The 17,956-nt window shown below is 47.3% G+C and overlaps 1 protein-coding gene across 4 annotated transcripts in view; it reads right to left on the reverse strand.

Moving 5' to 3' along the window:
* Window positions 1-17,956, reverse strand: part of TACC1 (transforming acidic coiled-coil containing protein 1) — a 77,346-nt gene that overhangs the window by 46,455 nt on the left and 12,935 nt on the right. For 2 of the 4 annotated variants that reach the window (XM_078379653.1, XM_020780273.3), the window contains exons 1-2: window positions 6,799-7,514; window positions 1,514-1,617 (exon numbers count right to left, since the gene is read on the reverse strand). In XM_078379653.1, coding sequence (XP_078235779.1) covers window positions 1,514-1,617; window positions 6,799-7,022 — 328 coding nt within the window. In that variant the 5' untranslated portion in view covers window positions 7,023-7,514. Of the gene's footprint in view, window positions 1-1,513; window positions 1,618-6,798; window positions 7,515-17,956 lie in introns of those variants that run through there. The other 2 variants (XM_078379654.1, XM_078379655.1) reach the window with 1 other exon arrangement.

The following is a 17,956-nucleotide window of genomic DNA, read 5'->3' on the forward strand; positions in this document are numbered from 1 at the left end:
TGTCTAGAAAGACCTTCTAAAGCTTATGCAAAGAAGGTGCAAATTCCAACACCTTAAAAGTTCGCTTCTGTCAATAACGTCTCAACAGACCTCACGGCCCTCCAGGCTCAGAGACTGGAAAAACTACCATTTAAAACTCCAACCCCTTCAAATCTCCTCCAGCAGCAAAGGCAGCTGAGAGTTGTTGTGTTCCCCCCCCAAAAAAAAGCATGCTTTCAAGCTCCGTGGAAATGAATCCATTTCTAAATGGTGACACATGCCTAATTATATCTCAGCTGGATTACTGCAACACACTCTACATGGGGCTGCCCCTGGAAAGTGTTTAGAAACTTCAGCGGGTCCAAAACACAGCAGCCTGGTTGTGAACTGGGGCTGGTTACAGGGAATACAAAAGCCCCCCCTGTCACAGGAGGTCCACTAACTGCCGATCCATTTCCAGGCAGAATTCAAAGTGCTGGTTTCTAACTTACAAAACCCTAAACAGCTTGGGTGCAAGCTATCTAAAAGACCGTGTCTCCTTTTATGAGTCTGCCCAGGAGTTAAGATCATCAGGACAGGCCTTCCTTTCCATCCCACCATCCTCACAGCTCCTTTTTAAGGAGAAAAGAGGGGTAAACATATTTTGAATGAATGAATGAATGAATGAACGAACGAACGAACGAATGAACAATCATGACATTCCCCACCACCTCCCTTCCATACAAACAAAGAACAGCAATGCACAGCACAATATCCAGCTTATCAGGATCAACACACACATGTTCCTACAAAAGTAATCTGGCAAACTGCAACACAGCAGTTAGCATCTTGAACATAGGCTATAAAAGACTCGAGGTTGCAATCCTGTCCTCAAAAAGCATCAGCTCATCAGCTGAGGTTTTTACATTTTGGCACCTCCACTTGCAGCAATCCCCAGCCGTCATTGCCACTGGCCATCATGGCTGGGAGATTTTGTAAACTGTAGTCCAAAAAAGTAACTTTTCTAAGCTATCAGGATAAGTAGAAGGTAATTCCATCCCTTTTGCTGAAGCAATGGCTTTAGCTAGGTTGTCAACTATGAATTCTGCAACCTCAGACCCTACTTGATATTCTGCAACCTCAAACCCTACTCGATATTCTGCAACCTCAAACCCTATTAGATATTCTGCAACCTCAAACCCTACCAGATATTCTGCAACCTCAAACCCTACCAGATATTCTGCAACCTCAAACCCTACTAGATATTCTGCAACCTCAAACCCTACTAGATATTCTGCAAACTCAAATCCTACCAGATATTCTGCAACTTCAAACCCTACCAGATATTCTGCAACCTCAAACTCTACCATTCAACAGCCAGAGCCATGCAGATCTGTGTTTGTTTGGACTTAAAACTCCCATGCTGTGCTGCCTGGGGAATTCTGGGAGTTGTAGTCCAAATACACCAATCTGTACATCTCCACCCTTAGCCATGAAGAAGAGTCTTCTGAATCCACAGAAACGGGATGCAATTGTCTTCTCGGTGTCACTTTACCTTGGGACTCGGGTTCGGGTGCCAAGGCGTTCTCCAGCTCCTTGCCCAGGATGTGGATCGGGGTCTCCGTTTCAGGAGTCTCAAAATTGCCTTCGGAATCCGAACTGCCAAGAAGGAGGGAAGAGACGGACGAGTCAACAACTGGGCAGGCCACCACCCCAAAGCCTGGTCTGGGCAAGCCCACATCTTCTGTTGCCTTTCACTATTGTGCTCTTATACCTCTTAGACCAGGAACAGAACGCTTGGCTGCAACAGGGTTGAATGCAGCTCTTGACAACACATGAGGAGGTGCATGTTGTCAGCTTATGGAACCTGGGCTTCTCCTTCTCCCTCTCTCCCTCTCCCCTGCCCTCTCTCTCTCTGTGTATGCATCATATCATGCTGGGATCCACCCTCCCAGGTTGGCCCCATCCTTCTTGTCCTTGCACCACCTTCCTTTTCAGGCAAGCTCCTAAGGACTAAATGGAAGTCTCAGGAACACAGTATTTACTAAATTTAGATATTTTTTTTATAGAAAAATGTGTTCAAACATACTTCTTGTAATGTTTTTAACCTCGGTTTGAACATTAACACATGTTTAATTGGTTTTCTTTAATATATAGCTTTTACTTATTTTAAATAGGGTTGGTTTGATTGCTCTGTGGTTTAGGTTTCCGGCTGCGGGGCCAGAGGTTGATTCCCCCACGGTGCCTCCTGGGAGAAGAGCCAGCCTGGGTGGCCTTGGGCCAGCTGCACAGCCCCAGGGCTCCCCCTAGAGGAAGGGAAGGGTACACCACTTCTGAGTATTCTCTAGCTGGAAGACCCTGAAAAGGGTTGCTGTAAATCAGGATTGGCTTGATGCCGCACAATTATTATTACTTTAAAAATGGTAATCAGTGCATCGGTTTAATTGTCGCAAGCTGCGTCGAGTCCTCTATGGGGAGAAAGGTGGGCCAGAAAGCAAACAAGCAAGCAAGCAAGCAAGAACCCCTCTTTCTCCTTCCTGCCACATAGCTAATCATCACCAGAAGCTGTGCTGTGCAGCAGGTGCTGAGCGATGCACCTCCACTTTTCCCAGGGCCGACCTGCTTACACAGGGAGAACCTTACCATTTGGGGAGGAAGAAAGACCCTCAGAGCCTTCGTGGGCAAAATCTGAAAGCCAGAAGCTAAAGAAAGACCTTCCAAACATGACTTATCCAGCATAGGGAACGTCAGGTATGATACTGATTTTGTATAACGCACCCTTCCTCAGCAGCAACTAGTTGCCAAGAGTTGCAGCCAGAGAGAAACTTCCAGGGTGGTGAATACACGACAATAACCACCATCAGAGCTAGCTTTTGCATTAACCTTGGCCAACATCGCAAAAAGCCGTTTTCCAGACAACTCCGTTTCAGCCTCCTAGCATTGCTCTGGCTGCACAAAGAGGACCCGTCCCATTTAGTATTTACCTGTAGGCCTTTTGAATCCGTGCCTTTTGGGCCTGTTCCATTTTGCTGTCGGGCCCTCTGTGTTATCTCTCTTAGGCCTAACTGATTTAAATTACTGTTTTGGCAAAGCCGCAAAGCCTCGGTCATCAGGATTATGGCTTACCTCCTGCTCTGCTCAACATGAGAAACAGGAAAAATGCACCGAGGGACAGACTCCTTCCGCTCTTTGCTGGGCGCCTGCTCTTTGTATTTACGCGGCTTTGGATGGAGAGTAAGCAATGTGAAAAAGTCACGATTTCTGCACCCCTCCAACGTTTGGGAAACCAACGCACAAAATAGCAAAAATTCTCCCGTATCCTGGCTCCTGGTCAGTGCCGTCCATTTTTTAAATTTTTATTTTATTTTATTTTTTATTTATTTTTATTTTTAAGCCATAGGGAAAGATGGCACGTCTCTCCATTCCATGTTACAAATGCTGATTGGTCTTGCAAGTGAGCCTTCCTTTAATATAAGGAATGGGACAAGACCCACTGGATCTGAGGGCAGAAGGCGAGGTTGTGTAGCTCACACAGGCCAGGGAGCTCAGGAATGACTAATGGAGATGCTCCCATTGCAGCTCTTCCCAGGATCCCAGGGCAGAACTGGTCCCACTGCTTATTTAGCCATGTATATTCAGGAAGACGACAGTCGCCTGCCAGGAGTTGCTGGCCTACAGCTCCCACTCACCAACATGGTCAATGGTGATGGATTATGGAAACTGGAGTCAAAACACTGCCTGGAAGACCACAGCTCCTGACATCATGCTATAACTTTGGCTGCCAATGCTAAGGACCAAGAAACCAGAGGGAGAAGACCAGGAATGAAACGGCAAGGATTACTAGAGAGGGATGCCAAGCTGGCCCATTTGATGCCGACGGCTCCCAAAGTGGAAAGCCGAGTATGAATTTCTGGGTAGCTCAGTGGTTTAGGCAGAGAGCTAGAGAGCCAGAGGTTCCATTCTCCACTCCGCCTCCCTGACACGGACTGGACTTGATGGGCCACGGAGTACAGTGGTGCCCCGCTAGACGATGATAATCCGTTTCACTGAAATCGCTGTTTAGCGAAATCATTGTCTAGTGAAAAGCATTTCCCCACTGGAATACATTGAAATCTGTTTAATGTGTTCCAACGGGGAAGAATCGTCATTGTCTAGAGAAGATCGGCCATAGGAAAGCCACTTTGCAAACTGCCGATCAGCTGTTTAAATCGCTGTCTTGTGAAGCTTAGGTCCCGAAAACACCTGTTTCGTGAGCGCGGAGGGAGCTGTCAAAATCGTCGTCTAGCAAAAATCGGTTTGTGAAGCAGGGACCAAACATTGTCCAGCAAAATTCCCCCATAGGAATCACTGTTTTGCGAATCGCTATAGCAATTGCAAAAAGCCAATGTCTAGCGAAAAAACGGTCATGCGGGGTAACTGTCTAGCGAGGCACCACTGTACTTTCCAGTTCGTTAGTTCTAAGATTCTTTCTAAGATCTAAGGACCAATAACAACAGACTGCTGCTGAAGCCAGTAAGAAACCCACAGTGGTGAGCTAACAGAAAGGGCCTATCTGGAAGTGATGCCATGGCTGAGAATAAAGAATTTTTTTTTTAACTGAACTGTGGGGAAAGGGAGATTACAGTCGCTACTCATAGTCCGTGGCAACCTATAGACACCAGTTCTTCCCACAATGAAACCACAGAACCTGAGTCATTCATTTGGCTTCCCTGAAAAGCCTTTTTGAGCAGGGAGAAAACATCTCCCCCACCAAAACAGAGCCCTAGGACGTATTTTCGCTACTTCCATCGCGAAATTGGCCATTCAGAGGGCAAATGAAACACTATCAGAAGGGCAGAGAGGACTGCAGGGCAGCCAGTAGCTGAACCCTAACACAAGGAGAAAATGGGGAGAGGTGGTGATGTGACAACATGTAAACCCAGAAAAATATGGGCATGTCCAGAAAGCATCTGACATATGTGACTAAGCAATGGAAACCTCAGCTCAGCTGCCGATGCATAAACCCTTGGCTATTTTTATGAGTCAGGGGCTTAGGCCTGGAAAACCTATGACCATAATAAACAAATTGGCCTTGGAAATATATACCGGATATTTTTCTCTCACCAGCAAAGTATGCCCTATGAGCCCTCTGAGAAATCTGCGGTGAAGACAACACACCTCGCTCTACTGTCCAAGTATGTGGCATCACCTAGGCAGGCTTAACCCCTTCACACACACACACAAGCTCATTATACAAAATATAAGAGCATCGTTTTGTCTGCTTAAATCAGTGATGTTCAACCTTGGGCCCCCAGATTTTCTTGGACTACAACTCCCAGAAATCCTGGCCAGCACAGGCAGTGCTGAAGGCTTCTGGGAATAGTAGTTCAAGAACACCTGGGTTACCGAAGGTTGTGAGCCACTGAAATTGAAGGAGTTCAGTTGAGCTGTACAGTACTTAGGAAAGCTTCCCCCCCCCCCATTAAACCCTTTTGCACAATCAACTTCTACTAGGGAACAAGCTGAACAGAGCCAAGAGCTTTTAAAGCATGTACAGAATGCTCCATGATCAGAAGAACTTCTGCACCAAAAGATGAAAGTAATTTCAAGAAGGTTTAAGGCCCTGAAGTTATTTCTTAAAATACAAAACCTGGCGCTCCACCCAGGCTCAACATGGCATTGATCTGCACAACCATCGGCCTCTCTAACTTCCCAGAAAGCTAATTTCTCAGAGAGAGAGTGTTTCTCTTACCACGGAGAAAAGTGGGGGTGTGCCTAACTAAGCATGAAGAGAAATGGGAAGGGGGGACAGTACATAGGTCTAAGCTCCTTGAAGAGCGGGATTACAGAAACAGTAAGAAAACAACAATTGAATGACTTCCAAAAATACATTCTGCACATCCTCAGAGGCACTTTCCTTCTTCCAACTACTATTTGTCTGATGTATTTAATTAATTCAATATCTTTTGCTTTTGTGGTTTTCATGGTGTGTGTGTGTGTGTGTAAATAAATTCAGAAAATAGATGACATGTATCCTGTCTCTTGATACTCTCTCCATTTCTACACACGTTGTAACGTCTGCACCTGATGAAGAGTTCGGCCTGATCCCCCAAGCTTGCTTCCAATTTCTCAGCAATACAATCAAGGCATTATTTCTACTCAAGCATAACCTAGCTGGTTTGTCTTCAAAACGTGCATGCACACCAAAACCACTCAACTGCATGTTGTTATTACTCTTCAGCCATGCATACACCCAAACTGTTCTGAGTGTATACCTAAAAATACGCGGCACAGGTGGGGCGACCAAATACGAAACGCAGGCCTGTTTACTAGGGAGCCCTGTCTGAACAGGTCACGCGTGTGCACCTTGCCCAGTTGGTAGAGGCGGTGACCTGCACCTGTGGAAAACCCATTACAGCTCTCACACCCGGCAGAAGAATTATCATTCAAACACAATGCATGTGTTCAGCTACCATTTCCTCTCCCCCCCAAAAAAGAACTCATTCACACAAACAGGAACCCTCCCCCCCCCCCGATTTGATTGAACGCTCAATTCCGCCAAGAAACGCAGAGCGACGGAAAGTTCCTTCGATGCGATGCTAAGACCTGTAACGGTAGCGCATCGCGTCTGAACCCGGCCTTGCGTGTACGGCCACCAAGGATCCCCCCCTCCCGCACCAAAGCATCACGTCACGTCCCACCCGCCCCCATGTGTGAGCGCGAACCATCCACCTCGCCAGCACACCCTCCTCCTCCTCCTCCCCCTCCCCGCTGGATCCGCGTGCGCGGCAGCAAACTCGCGTAACGTGTGAACCCGCCTCGCGCCGACACGGGAGTAAGGGAAGACCTGCCGGGGCTTGCCTGAGACTCAGGGACTTGGTGTCCGCTTGGGCGTCCTCCTCGTCTTCCTCCAGCTGCCCGGGCGCCGCCAGAGCCTCCCCGTCTCCGCCGACGGCCGCGCTGCCCTCCAGGAGCTCGGCGCCTGGTCCGCCTCCTCCTCCTCCTCCTCCTCCGCGCACCGCGGACCACGTCCACTTGGCCCACTGGACGGGCGACAAGATCTGCCAGGACGAGTTGAAGGCCATCGCCGGGGGCCGGGAGAAAGAGAGATGCCCGCCAGGCAAGCAGCTGGCCGAGGCGCCTCTCCAAAATGGAGGGGGAAGGAAGGAAACCAGCAGCAGCAGCAGCAGCGCGCTCGGAGTTCGAAGCCCAGCCGGCGCGGATGTGGTTAGCCGTGAGCCATCGCTTCCCCCTTTCTGCCTCGTCCGCCCCCGCTCCGCCTCGCAGCCCCAGCAGCAGCGGCAGCGGCGTCTCCCTCTCTCCGTCTCCCTCTCTCTCTCCACGCCGAGAGAACTCCGGCTCCCTCCTGGCGCAGCGCGCCCTGCCTCTCTCGCGCGCGCGTCCGCGGGCGGTTGCAACGCGCCCTGCCTCCTTCCTTCCTTCCTTCCTTCCTTCGGATCCAAACGGAGCAGGTCGGGAAGCGGCTGCCGACCGACCCCTCCCCAAGCGGTCACTCCATGCCCCTCGGCTTCAGGCAGGCAGCTTCTGCCCTCCTCGGGTCTCCTCTCTCTCCCCCCTCCTCCTCTCCACCTTCTTTCCCAGCTTGGCGATGCGTGGTTCCGCTTCTGCGCCGGTCCGTAGCATCAGCTGGTCGGCTGGATTGGGGCGGAGAGGCTCCTCTCGGGAGTCTCCCGGCGAGTCACCCCGCTCCCTTGCAGACCACACGAATGGCTTGGCAGGGGGAGGGATAGGAGCCAGCAAAGAGAGAAGCTGGGGGCCGGGGCCGGGGGTGGGGGGGATGTCAGTGTCCTTCCCCATCCATTCTGTGGAAGCCGCGTTCAAAACCCTCACGGAGTGACCTTGGGAGAGCCATACACCCAAGGTAACCTGCCTGACAAGGTCGTTGTGAGGATAAAGAGGAGAGCCACGGCTTGCTGGAGGAAAACAGGATATAAAAGGAAACAAGTAATAACGCAATATAGCACAGAGCCCTATCATGTGAAGACAGTAAGGTAGGAAAGCTGAAGGCAGCAGGAAAAGAGGAAAATCTGGCATGAGATGGATTGACTCCATCAATGAAACCCATGGTCTTGAGTCTGCAAATTCATGACAGCCCTCTCCCACCTTTTAGTGTGTGGTATAGTCAATTCCAGCTGATGGAGACCCCTCCCCCACCCGAGTTTTCTAGGTCTAGAATTGACCATTCATGCCCTTCTTCTGAGGAATCCCTGGGACTGTTCAGCTTGCCCAAGGCTACCCAGGCTGGCTCTTCTCCCAAGAGGGCCAGTGGGGAATCGAACTCCCAGCCTCAGGCTCTGCAGACGGTTAGCTTTGGCGGTAACTTAATTCAGAGATGTCAACCATAAGTCAGAAGCGTCTTGACAGCACGTAAGAGCACACCACCTGTTTCTTATGGGTCATGGAGGTCATTGACTGGGAACCTAGGACTGCCTGTTGTTCCCTGTCATCTGGGGGGAGAAGGGGTTCATGGAAAGGCTGCAGTCCTAGAAATGCTTGAAAGGGAGTCCCACTGAAACTGACAAGACATTCATTTGATCCGTCCCTTATCATAGCATGGACATTTTGGCCAGGCAGGGCACTGGTGGGAGAGCTCTTCAATTGTTCTGCATAATTTAAGATGGTAAGGAAGCCTCGGCAGGCCAGCATGCGTGAAGTGGCCAATGTTCATTCCTACCTTGGTACCCACTGGGGGAACCACGGCTCAAGGCTGAAACCTCTGCTCAATCCCTATCATCTCCCCTCCAGATCCATCTTGAGTCAGAGAAGCATTCTGCCTGAGAATCACAGTCTGGCCGAATGTACAAGACCAAGTTTGGGAAATTTGCTTTTGAGGTCTATTTCTCCCAGAGATCCGTCAGCCAACACCGCCGTTTCCAAGCGGTAGGGCAGAAAGTAACTTTTCCAAGCTGCAAGTGTTGGATCAGACGCTAGCTCAGCCCATAAAGACTAGACACAGGCCACCACATTTTCAGATAAGCAACTCAACTCAGCCGAAAGACACCAGGTATGGAACTGAGGACATGAAAGCAAAGCATGACCTCTACCGGGGAGAACAGCAGAGAGCGGCCACCTTCTCAGGCTTCCTTGTTAGCTTTAAGCTGGGCTAGGAGAGGGTATGTATCATGTTGCAAGCTCACACACTGCTGTAAAGCAATGTCTTTGAAGCTGGTTTGGTCTCAAATTGGCAATGTAGAGCCCTTAGCTTTACAAAAGACCTGCTCATTAACTCTTGATACGCACTGGTCTAGCAGCTTGCATCTTGGGACTCAGCTTATGGAGCTATGGGGCTATCGGGGCAGTCACAATGAAACTCTGTTTCAACCAGATTTACTAATACACCCCTGATGGAGTTGTATACACTCCTGACTTCTGGCAACTGATCTGATCAAGTTCTGGAAAGAACAACTCAAGGAACTTTGCTGTGTGAGGTAAATGAACCCCACCCGCCCCCCCACAAACACACATATTCCCACGGTCAATGCGCATAAGGGTTGAATTATTTTGGCATCTTCAGCAGCCCAATTTCACAAGCACCTCTCCTGGCAGTTGGGAAAAAAAATTGCAATCATGGTTTGGTAACACAATTGCATTAATTAACTAACCATTTCCTGCCCTTTCTCGACACCCAAAATCTGCTGCCTGAAGCAGCAGCCACCTCACTGCAGTGAACGGTAGGGCCGGCCCTGAACAACGGCATTCTCTCTCCCGTGACAGAATGAGGCCACGGCCATGCCTTTTTTTAGGACTGCAAAATGAAGCCGTCAGCTGAACTATACCTGATGCTCTAGTGGGGGGGGGGGGCAGAAACACTCAAATGGTGAGAATGGAATTTAGATGGTGAGCATGAAACTCAATTAAGAAGAACTGAAATATCAGAGGGAGCCTTTTGCACTTTCAAATTAATATCTTGACACTTGACAGTCTTATAGAATCTTTGACAAGAACAAAGGAGAGCAGGGGATTCCTCAGACTGCCTTCAAACTTGTATTCGGGATGAAAGATTCTCTCATAAAAAGAAAACAGCACTTAGTGGGAAAAAGATCATCTTTTCTATCTACCCACCCACACCTATGCCAGGTGCCAAAATCGTACAATAATAACTCGTTCTGCCTGGTCTAGTTAAGATTGCCTTCACTTGCTGTTCCTAAATCATCATCTGTGACTTATTCATGTTCTTGAGTTTCTGCCTCCGCATAAAGTTCCAGTGGCCTCCTCCCTTCACAAAACTGGGGTAGAAAGAAATTAAAGAGCAGTCCCACAATTATAAGAAAAAGCAACCTTATCACTCCAGAGATGCGTTCTTCGCACCTGCCTCGCCTCCTGATGACTCATCACAGAACAAAAGCAAGCTCATTTCCAACTCCCAAAGCTGTGAAACAATAGTGGGTGATAGATAGAGGTCTTTTAGGTCTCAAGGCAATTCTGCTTCTAATTGCAAAGCTGCTATATTGTCTGTTTCTTTGCCCTTAGCTTCTTTGACAAAGAGAAGTGTCTAACACTGACATACATGGAAAAATGTCCTGTCAGTGGGATAATTTTACCCACCCTGTTTTTACATCTTTCCCCATCTAAATGCCAGAGAAAAGAGGAAGGCGTTGTCAAAATTCATGCACATTCAAAAACCAGGAAAGAGCGCAGAGAACATTAGTAACCATGTTGTTCCTAATGCTGGAATATCTCCGCCTTGCAAGAAAGTGATTGAGGCCACGACCTTGATTTTTCAGAGAAGTACAACTATAGCTGAAAATGTCAGCTGAATATTCTCACTGCACTCTGGAAAAAAAAATAGTAAACTGCTACCAGTGCAAACATAATTTAATATAAAGCTATCAAAGTTGCATATGAACAAATGATATGTATACAGTATATATTTTTAAATCATCCAATTCAAAAGGTATAGTTACACAGCATGACAGTTTTCATGATATCAGGACTGGGCCAACTGTGCTATTAAACAGAATGAGGCAGCTGCCTCCATCGGAAGGTTTTAAGTGACATGTCAATTCATCACATTGTTTTATTTGTTGATTTACAGCCAAGGATGCAGGAGATGTTGGCTGTTTTGTGTGGGGTGGGTTTCTTTCTTTCTTTCTTTCTTTCTTTCTTCCTTTCTTCCTTTCTTCCTTTCTTCCTTTCCTTTCCTTTCCTTTCCTTTCCTTTCCTTTCCTTTCTTTGGACTTATATGCCAAAATATCTTAGTTAGGGATATGGCGGCGCTGTGGGTTAAACCGCAGAAGCCTCTGTGCTGCAAGGTCAGAGGACCATCAGTTGTAAGATCGAATCCACACAACGGAGTGAACTCCCGTCACTTGTCCTAACAGTTTTTAAACATGCAAATGCAAGTAGATAAATAGGTACCACCATGGTGGGAAGGTAACGGTGTTCCGTGTCTGGTCATGCTGGCCACGTGACCACGGAAACTGTCTACAGACAAAATGCTGGCTCTATGGCTTGGAAATGGGGATGAGCACTGCCCCCTAGAGTCGGACATGACTGGACTAAATGTCAAGGGGGACCTTTACCTTTGGGATCTCAGCCCCTTGATGAGCGAGTGCAGGGACCATTTACTGCTCTGTATCAGGCACCAAATGTTTTCGCCTAACACGCTGCATTTTTAAAACAATATTCGACACTCAGTCTATTTGTTTTAGATAAATACTAAGGAGCTTGCCTATCCTACTGCAGCTTCTCTTCCTTATTCACTATTCTACCTCCCTCCCCGTCTGTAATGCAATAATGATGATTCTAACTTGCTTTGCAGGGCTGTTGAAAGAATTACTGGAGTAATATACTCAGAATCAGCTGAAGGTTTGAAATGCTCCGAGGATATGGTCTTGAGTGATAGTTCTCCATCTGTTGGCCCTCCAGATACTCCAGCTAGCATAACCCCACAGTGAGGGATCTCCTGGGAGTCAACGTTCCAAAAACTGAGAAGGCCCAAAAGTTGAGAACTACTGTTCTCATGGTGGTCCCTTTCATACTGGAGGTTGATATCAATATGGTTGTTCTGACTTTGAATCCAGCAGTACTAAACCATGATGTAATGGTCTTCAGCCAATAAGTTCTTGTTGTAGAGTTTTCAATTTCTGGTTAAATTCTTCTGGCTGCACAGCAAAAGTGCTACAAGGATTCACAGAGCAAAATAGCTTCAAGTTCCTCAGATTAGTCCACCCCCTTTTCTCGTCAACTGGCAATTACAGTCTCTATAGCTCACTCTGAGACCAAAAACCCGCTCTGCAACTTTTGTAAGAGAAAGAATAAAAAGCTTCATCACTCACAATTGAACTGATCAAACAGCAAACTGACAAGCACGACTACTTTCAACAACAGATTTCAACAAACTCAAAAGAGGGGGGGAAAGCACTCAGCAGAGAGGCTGGGCTCTCTTGGAATTCAGAAGCAGGAGGGGGAAATTGTTTAGTGCTGGATAGATTGACCGTCACCCCAGCACAAAAAGGTTCCATCCAGCCTGGGTTAGAAAATCTGCCTTACAGTAGAACTAAGAATAAATAACAGCATGCAATGTGCATTCTGAAAGTCGGTTCTCAGTTTCTGTTGCAGGTGAGATCCTCCTCCTTAAGAAAGCTGTTCTAGCTTACTTCTATTCCGAGAACACCTCGAGCCCAAACCAATGGATTCAAATTATAAGAAAGGAGGTTCTGAGTAAACTTTGGAAAGAACTTTCTGACAACGGAGTGGATTGTCTTGGCCAGCACCGGACCCATCTTTGTCAATTGTTTTTAAACTCTACAGTTCTGGAGTTAGAAGATCCTCCTGCAGCATAATCTCTTCAATCACCAACTCTCCCCGTGGTATGGAGAGCGTTCAGGGAACTTAGGACCCCAGTTATGTCAGGCACAGCTATTGTGCTGCATGTGCACGTGTGCGTGTGCGTGTGCGTGTGCGTGTGTGTATGTGTGTGTGTGTGTGTGTGTGATAGAGAGAGTTTTGCATCCAAGCAACCTGAACATGCAACTCACTGCTGTCTTCCTGATTTTATTCCATCCATACAGCTTGGAAGGCTCCCTGGGCTGTACGGACAGCAGAACTCTAGAACTTGTTATGCGGGGGTGGGGAGTAACTTTCCCCAGCTCTCAGCTGGAGCGTACGAAATTGTTTTCTGGAAGACCAACACGAGAATGGTGTTGCAGTTCCCAATGCTTAAAGGAAGTAGCTGAGTCTGTGGGAAATTTTCTGGGAAGAGAGAATGGCTCTAATAATTGCACAAAGCTCTTTTTTAAAAAATCATTACACAGCATGCATTTCCTTTTCTGCTGAATAACCCAGCCTTTCCTTCCTCTCAAGTCTTGAAGGCCCAGGAGGACTGCAGTATGGTTTCAAGCAGCTCCGTTCCTTTCATGTTTTTGAATTCCATTTGCTTGGCAGAATAACCGGCCACCTTCATAGCTGTCATGCCAATGAGACCGATGTCTGGACTGTTGTGTTTTTTTAAAGCATCTTCATGGGAACAGCTTACAGTTGGGTGGCCGGCACAAAAACCTGATGCTTGCGATGATGATGCCTGCCGGGGGCCTGAGAGACCAGACGCTGCAGAGACTGGAGAAGGCAGAAGCCGTCACCCAGCTACCACCAAGCACCACGGCTTGGAAAATTCCTTTAAACCAAACCGTGCTGAATGGAGACCCCAGAGAGGGTCAATCAAAAAGGAGGCAGGGATTTGCAGCCATGTCGTTGGGTCAGACAAGGAAGAGGAGGAGTCAGGAGTAAGGGAGAAGAGCTAGCCCGCCAAAATGCAAAACTTTCAAAAAATGACTTTTTGTGTGTGCTACCAGCTGGCTGGGGGAGTCTGGGCACTGTAGTCCAAAACCGTACTTTGCCAAGCCTTTTCTCCCCATCCCAGAGGATGCTCAGATTGTTCAGCAGGAAATCTAGCTCTGAATTTGTTCCTAAGTTTTAGATCTAGCATTTAAAAAGAGAGAGATTGTTAGGCCAAGACTCATCTACCATGGAGACTGTTTATTTTATTACAACTGTGTCCATCTTTCTTGTAGGGAGCTCAAGATGGAATTTGTCGGAGTTGTTTTTTATTATTATTTACAACCTCGCATGCTGCCTGTAGCAGGTTTGGCTGGCAGGGACCTTTCTTGGCTGGGGTGACTATCAATCTATCCAGGGCTGACCAATCATTCCTTCCCTGCCTTTGAATTCAAAGACAGCCCCGCCTCTCTGCTCTGTGTCTCTTTCACTCTGTTGAAATGTATTGTAGTAAGCCGTCATGTTTTCCAGTTTGCTGTTTGATCTGTAAGTAATGTGGATACAATGAATCACCACCTGGCTTTTCATTGTGTATAAACATAGCCATGTGCCTCTTTTATTATAGTAGCCACTCATCTCCCAATGAATCTGTTGTAATGATGTAAACAAGGAAGTATCTGAAATCTAGTGGTGGTAAGTGATGTTTTTGCATCTAGAAATTATGCTCACTAGGAGGAGCCTTGAGATGACTTTTCCAAAAGCATCAGCTGCGAGAGGGGGCATATTCTCCTTTTTGGAGTTCAAACAATGAAATGTGCAGTTTGGGGGGGGGGGCTTGAGGGAGAATTCCGAGCCACTGAAAGCAAACTTTTGTGATCTGCTTATCATCACCAGCACATCCTTCAGCACGAGAGTTTTTCCTGCAACTGTAGTTACATAACATTTTTTTGTCCTGTTGCTAAGAAACAGTGGAGTGAGGAAAGGCCCCAGGGTGGTACTGAGGAAGTCTGAGAACAAACCCAGGATGACTTGGGGCTGTTCCACAGCAGGATGATCACAGAAACAACAAAAAAAGCATAGCTGCAAGATGCACATTCTCTTGGACGTTGGTCCCATTGCACTCAGCAGACATTTGTCAGGTTAAATCTGCACAGGACCGGGCTGTGCATTTCCTATAGGCTGGTAAGATGTTGTTGCTTTGTCGTTAAGTCGTGTCTGACTCTTCGTGACCCCATGGACCAGAGCACGCCAGGCCCTCCTGTCTTCCACTGCCTCCCAGAGTTGGGTCAAAGTCATGTTGGTTGCTTCAATGACCCTGTCCAAAAATCTCATCCTCTGTCGTCCCCTTCTCCTCTTGCCTTCACACTTTCCCAACATCAGGGTCTTTTCCAGGGAGTCTTTTCTTCTCATGAGATGGCCAAAGTATTGCAGCCTCAGCTTCAGGATCCGTCCTTCCAATGAGCACTCAGGGCTGATTTCCTTCAAAATGGATAGGTTTGTTCTCTTTGCAGTCCAGGGGACTCTCAAGAGTCTCCTCCAGCTCCGGCAAGATGTAGTAGCATGCAAATAGAGCTGGAGGGGGCAACCCTAGATCGCTCAATGGCTCAGGTCTCTGGCTGCGGAGCCAAAGGTTGCGAGTTCAGTTCACCCACGGGGCCTCCCTGAGATGGGCTGGACTTGATGAAGGTCCATAAGGTCCCTCCCAGCTCCACAATCCTAAGACAATGATGATCATGAATCTCTACTGGGCAGACCTTGGATTCAGCATCATCAAGGTGCCAATGAAATCTCAATTCCCTCTCACACACTCCTTGCCTCGGTGACATCTTGATGCTAATCCATGATTACCTCAGAATGTATATGGGATCGGCCAGTTTTCTACTTGTAGAAGGATTTAAACGTGAAAACAATATGCTCCTTACACAGCTTCTTTCATATTATGGTTCTTCTTAGATGCAGAAAAACTGACAAAAAACCACTCAGGTCTTATTCCCAGTGCAAAACTGACATTTTTAGCGACAATCAAACCAGATGTACTGGTTGCATCAGAACTGAAAAGACAAAGGGTTCATGCGATGCTTTTATGAAGCACACAGCTGCCGCATTTCTCTGTATGTTGTCTAAATGTCCACATTCCCGTTAAGGAGTCCAAGACCATGTGGGAACTTCTGATTAAGGAAAATGGCATTTCCTTCTCTTGGTGTGCCCCTCGTCACCAGCATCTGGTTGCTAGGAGACAGCCAATGAGTGAGCCTTGAGAGAATGAACCAAATACCATTTTCTGTACAGGGAAGGCATGAATGTCATACAATGGCAAGCCATGAAGGAAGCAGAATGGCAGGTATTTAACTACCCATTGCTCTCCTGCAGCTCTAAACTTCCACCCAGAGACCCTTTGCACCAAATTAACAGTATACCAAATTAACAGGCACTGGCAGTGAGAATGCTAGAAGGAAACTCGCTTAAGCTAATGAGCACCATTAGCTCCCTATTGGAGGGTCTGGCATTCCTTTCTAAACAATTTCTGGAGGTGCAGCCATCAATTCATACTAGTTCTTTTTGCATCCTGTTTTCCTTAGAATAATAATAGCTGGCTGAATAGCTCAGTGTTCAGAGGTTGGGAGTTTGATTCCCCGCTTGTGCCTCCTGGGAGAAGAGCCAGCCTGGGTAGCCTTGGGCAAGCTGTACAGTCCCACAGCACCCCCAGTGGAAGGGAAGGGTAAAGCACCTCTGAGTATTCTCTTCCTGGAATACCCTGAAAAGGATCGCCATATGTCACAATTGATTTGATGGCATGCAGTTTCTTTAGAAGGCTGATGGGGTGGACAAAGCTTTCTTCAGCCTCGCAACAAACTAATTCAGCAGTTCAGAAGCTGGTGAGATCTTTAAGCCGAAGCATAAGAACAAACAGGCTATGACATTAGATTTCCTCAGGGAAGTCCCTAGGCATGTGCTTCCTGAGCAGTGGTCACCCTCTTATCTACTTGATTCAAGGCGTAAAGGTAAAGGTTCCCCGTGACAATTTGTCCAGTCATGTCCAATTCTAGGCGGTGGTGCTCATCTCTGTTTCCAACCCACAGGGCTAGTGTTTGTCCAAAGACAATCCTCTGTGGCCACATGACCAGCATAACTAGATATTGAACGCCGTACACCGAGGTGGTACCTATTTATCTAGTCACATTTTTGTATTTTGCACGCTTTTGAACCGCTAGGTTGGCGGGAGCTGGGACAAGCGACAGGAGCTCATTCTGTTGCGTGGATTCGATCTTACGACGGCTGGTCTTCTGACCTTGCAGCCCAGAGGCTTCAGTGGTTTAACCAGCAGCGCCACCACATCCCTCGATTCAAGGTATACAGTAGCCCAAAGCTATAATGCATGAGACAACATCCCACAAATCGCTCTCCCCATTCCTGAGAGTAAAAATAGAATAAACACAAAGCTAGCTTGGCTACTGTTAGGCTTTGATATCCACCATCCAGAAAAGCCAGACGGGAACCCCTCCTTTGACTCCTTCCATTGCCAGCCAAAGAGCTTCCGTCTCAGGCACGCTTTTAAGCTATAAACCTTGCTATTGATTGCATTCACAGTTTTTTAAAATGTTTCCAATATTGCTTTTTAATTGTGGTTTTAATACTGTTATAGGTTTACATGTTTTATTATTGTTTTAATGTTGTTTTTCATGGGTAATGATCATATAGTTTTAACTGACTATGAGCTGCCTTGAGCCTCCTATGGGGAATAAGGTAACATATAAATAAATATTTCCTTTATAGCACTGGGTTACAGCACTGACAACAGCTTACTAATTTTCAAACCTGACCTATCAAAAAAAAAAAAAAAAGGTGATGCGGCACAGCATCAGGTCACGAGCTTACAGTCTTTAATGTATTTAGTCGGAATGAATGTCCATTGAAATCTGTAGGACTGCTTTCTGGGGACTAGATCTACTCAGTGATTAGGTGTCTTCCCAAACTCAGAAGCCTGCCTCAATTCGCACAGAAAGCTACAGTCTGTATGTTTAAACAGAGACCCTTCCCAGGCACTCAGCGTGGAAGATGGGCTGCATATGTTCCAAAGAGTGCAAGCGGGATGTCCAGGATGGGGTTTTGAACCCTCCACTTGCTTCCCTCAAGAAATCTGTTCACTATGTCAGCTGGCCTCCCCGTCAAGAGCCACCTGGAGAGAGAGGCTAGAGGCAGGAAGGAAAGAAGGCAAGCAAGGTTACATTTCAGCAGACCTAACCCACAGACCTCTTTTTTCCAGGTAAATGGATGTTTCCAG

Source organism: Pogona vitticeps, chromosome 8 (genome assembly GCF_051106095.1).
Source record: "Pogona vitticeps strain Pit_001003342236 chromosome 8, PviZW2.1, whole genome shotgun sequence".
NCBI classification, from domain to species: Eukaryota; Metazoa; Chordata; class Lepidosauria; order Squamata; family Agamidae; genus Pogona; species Pogona vitticeps.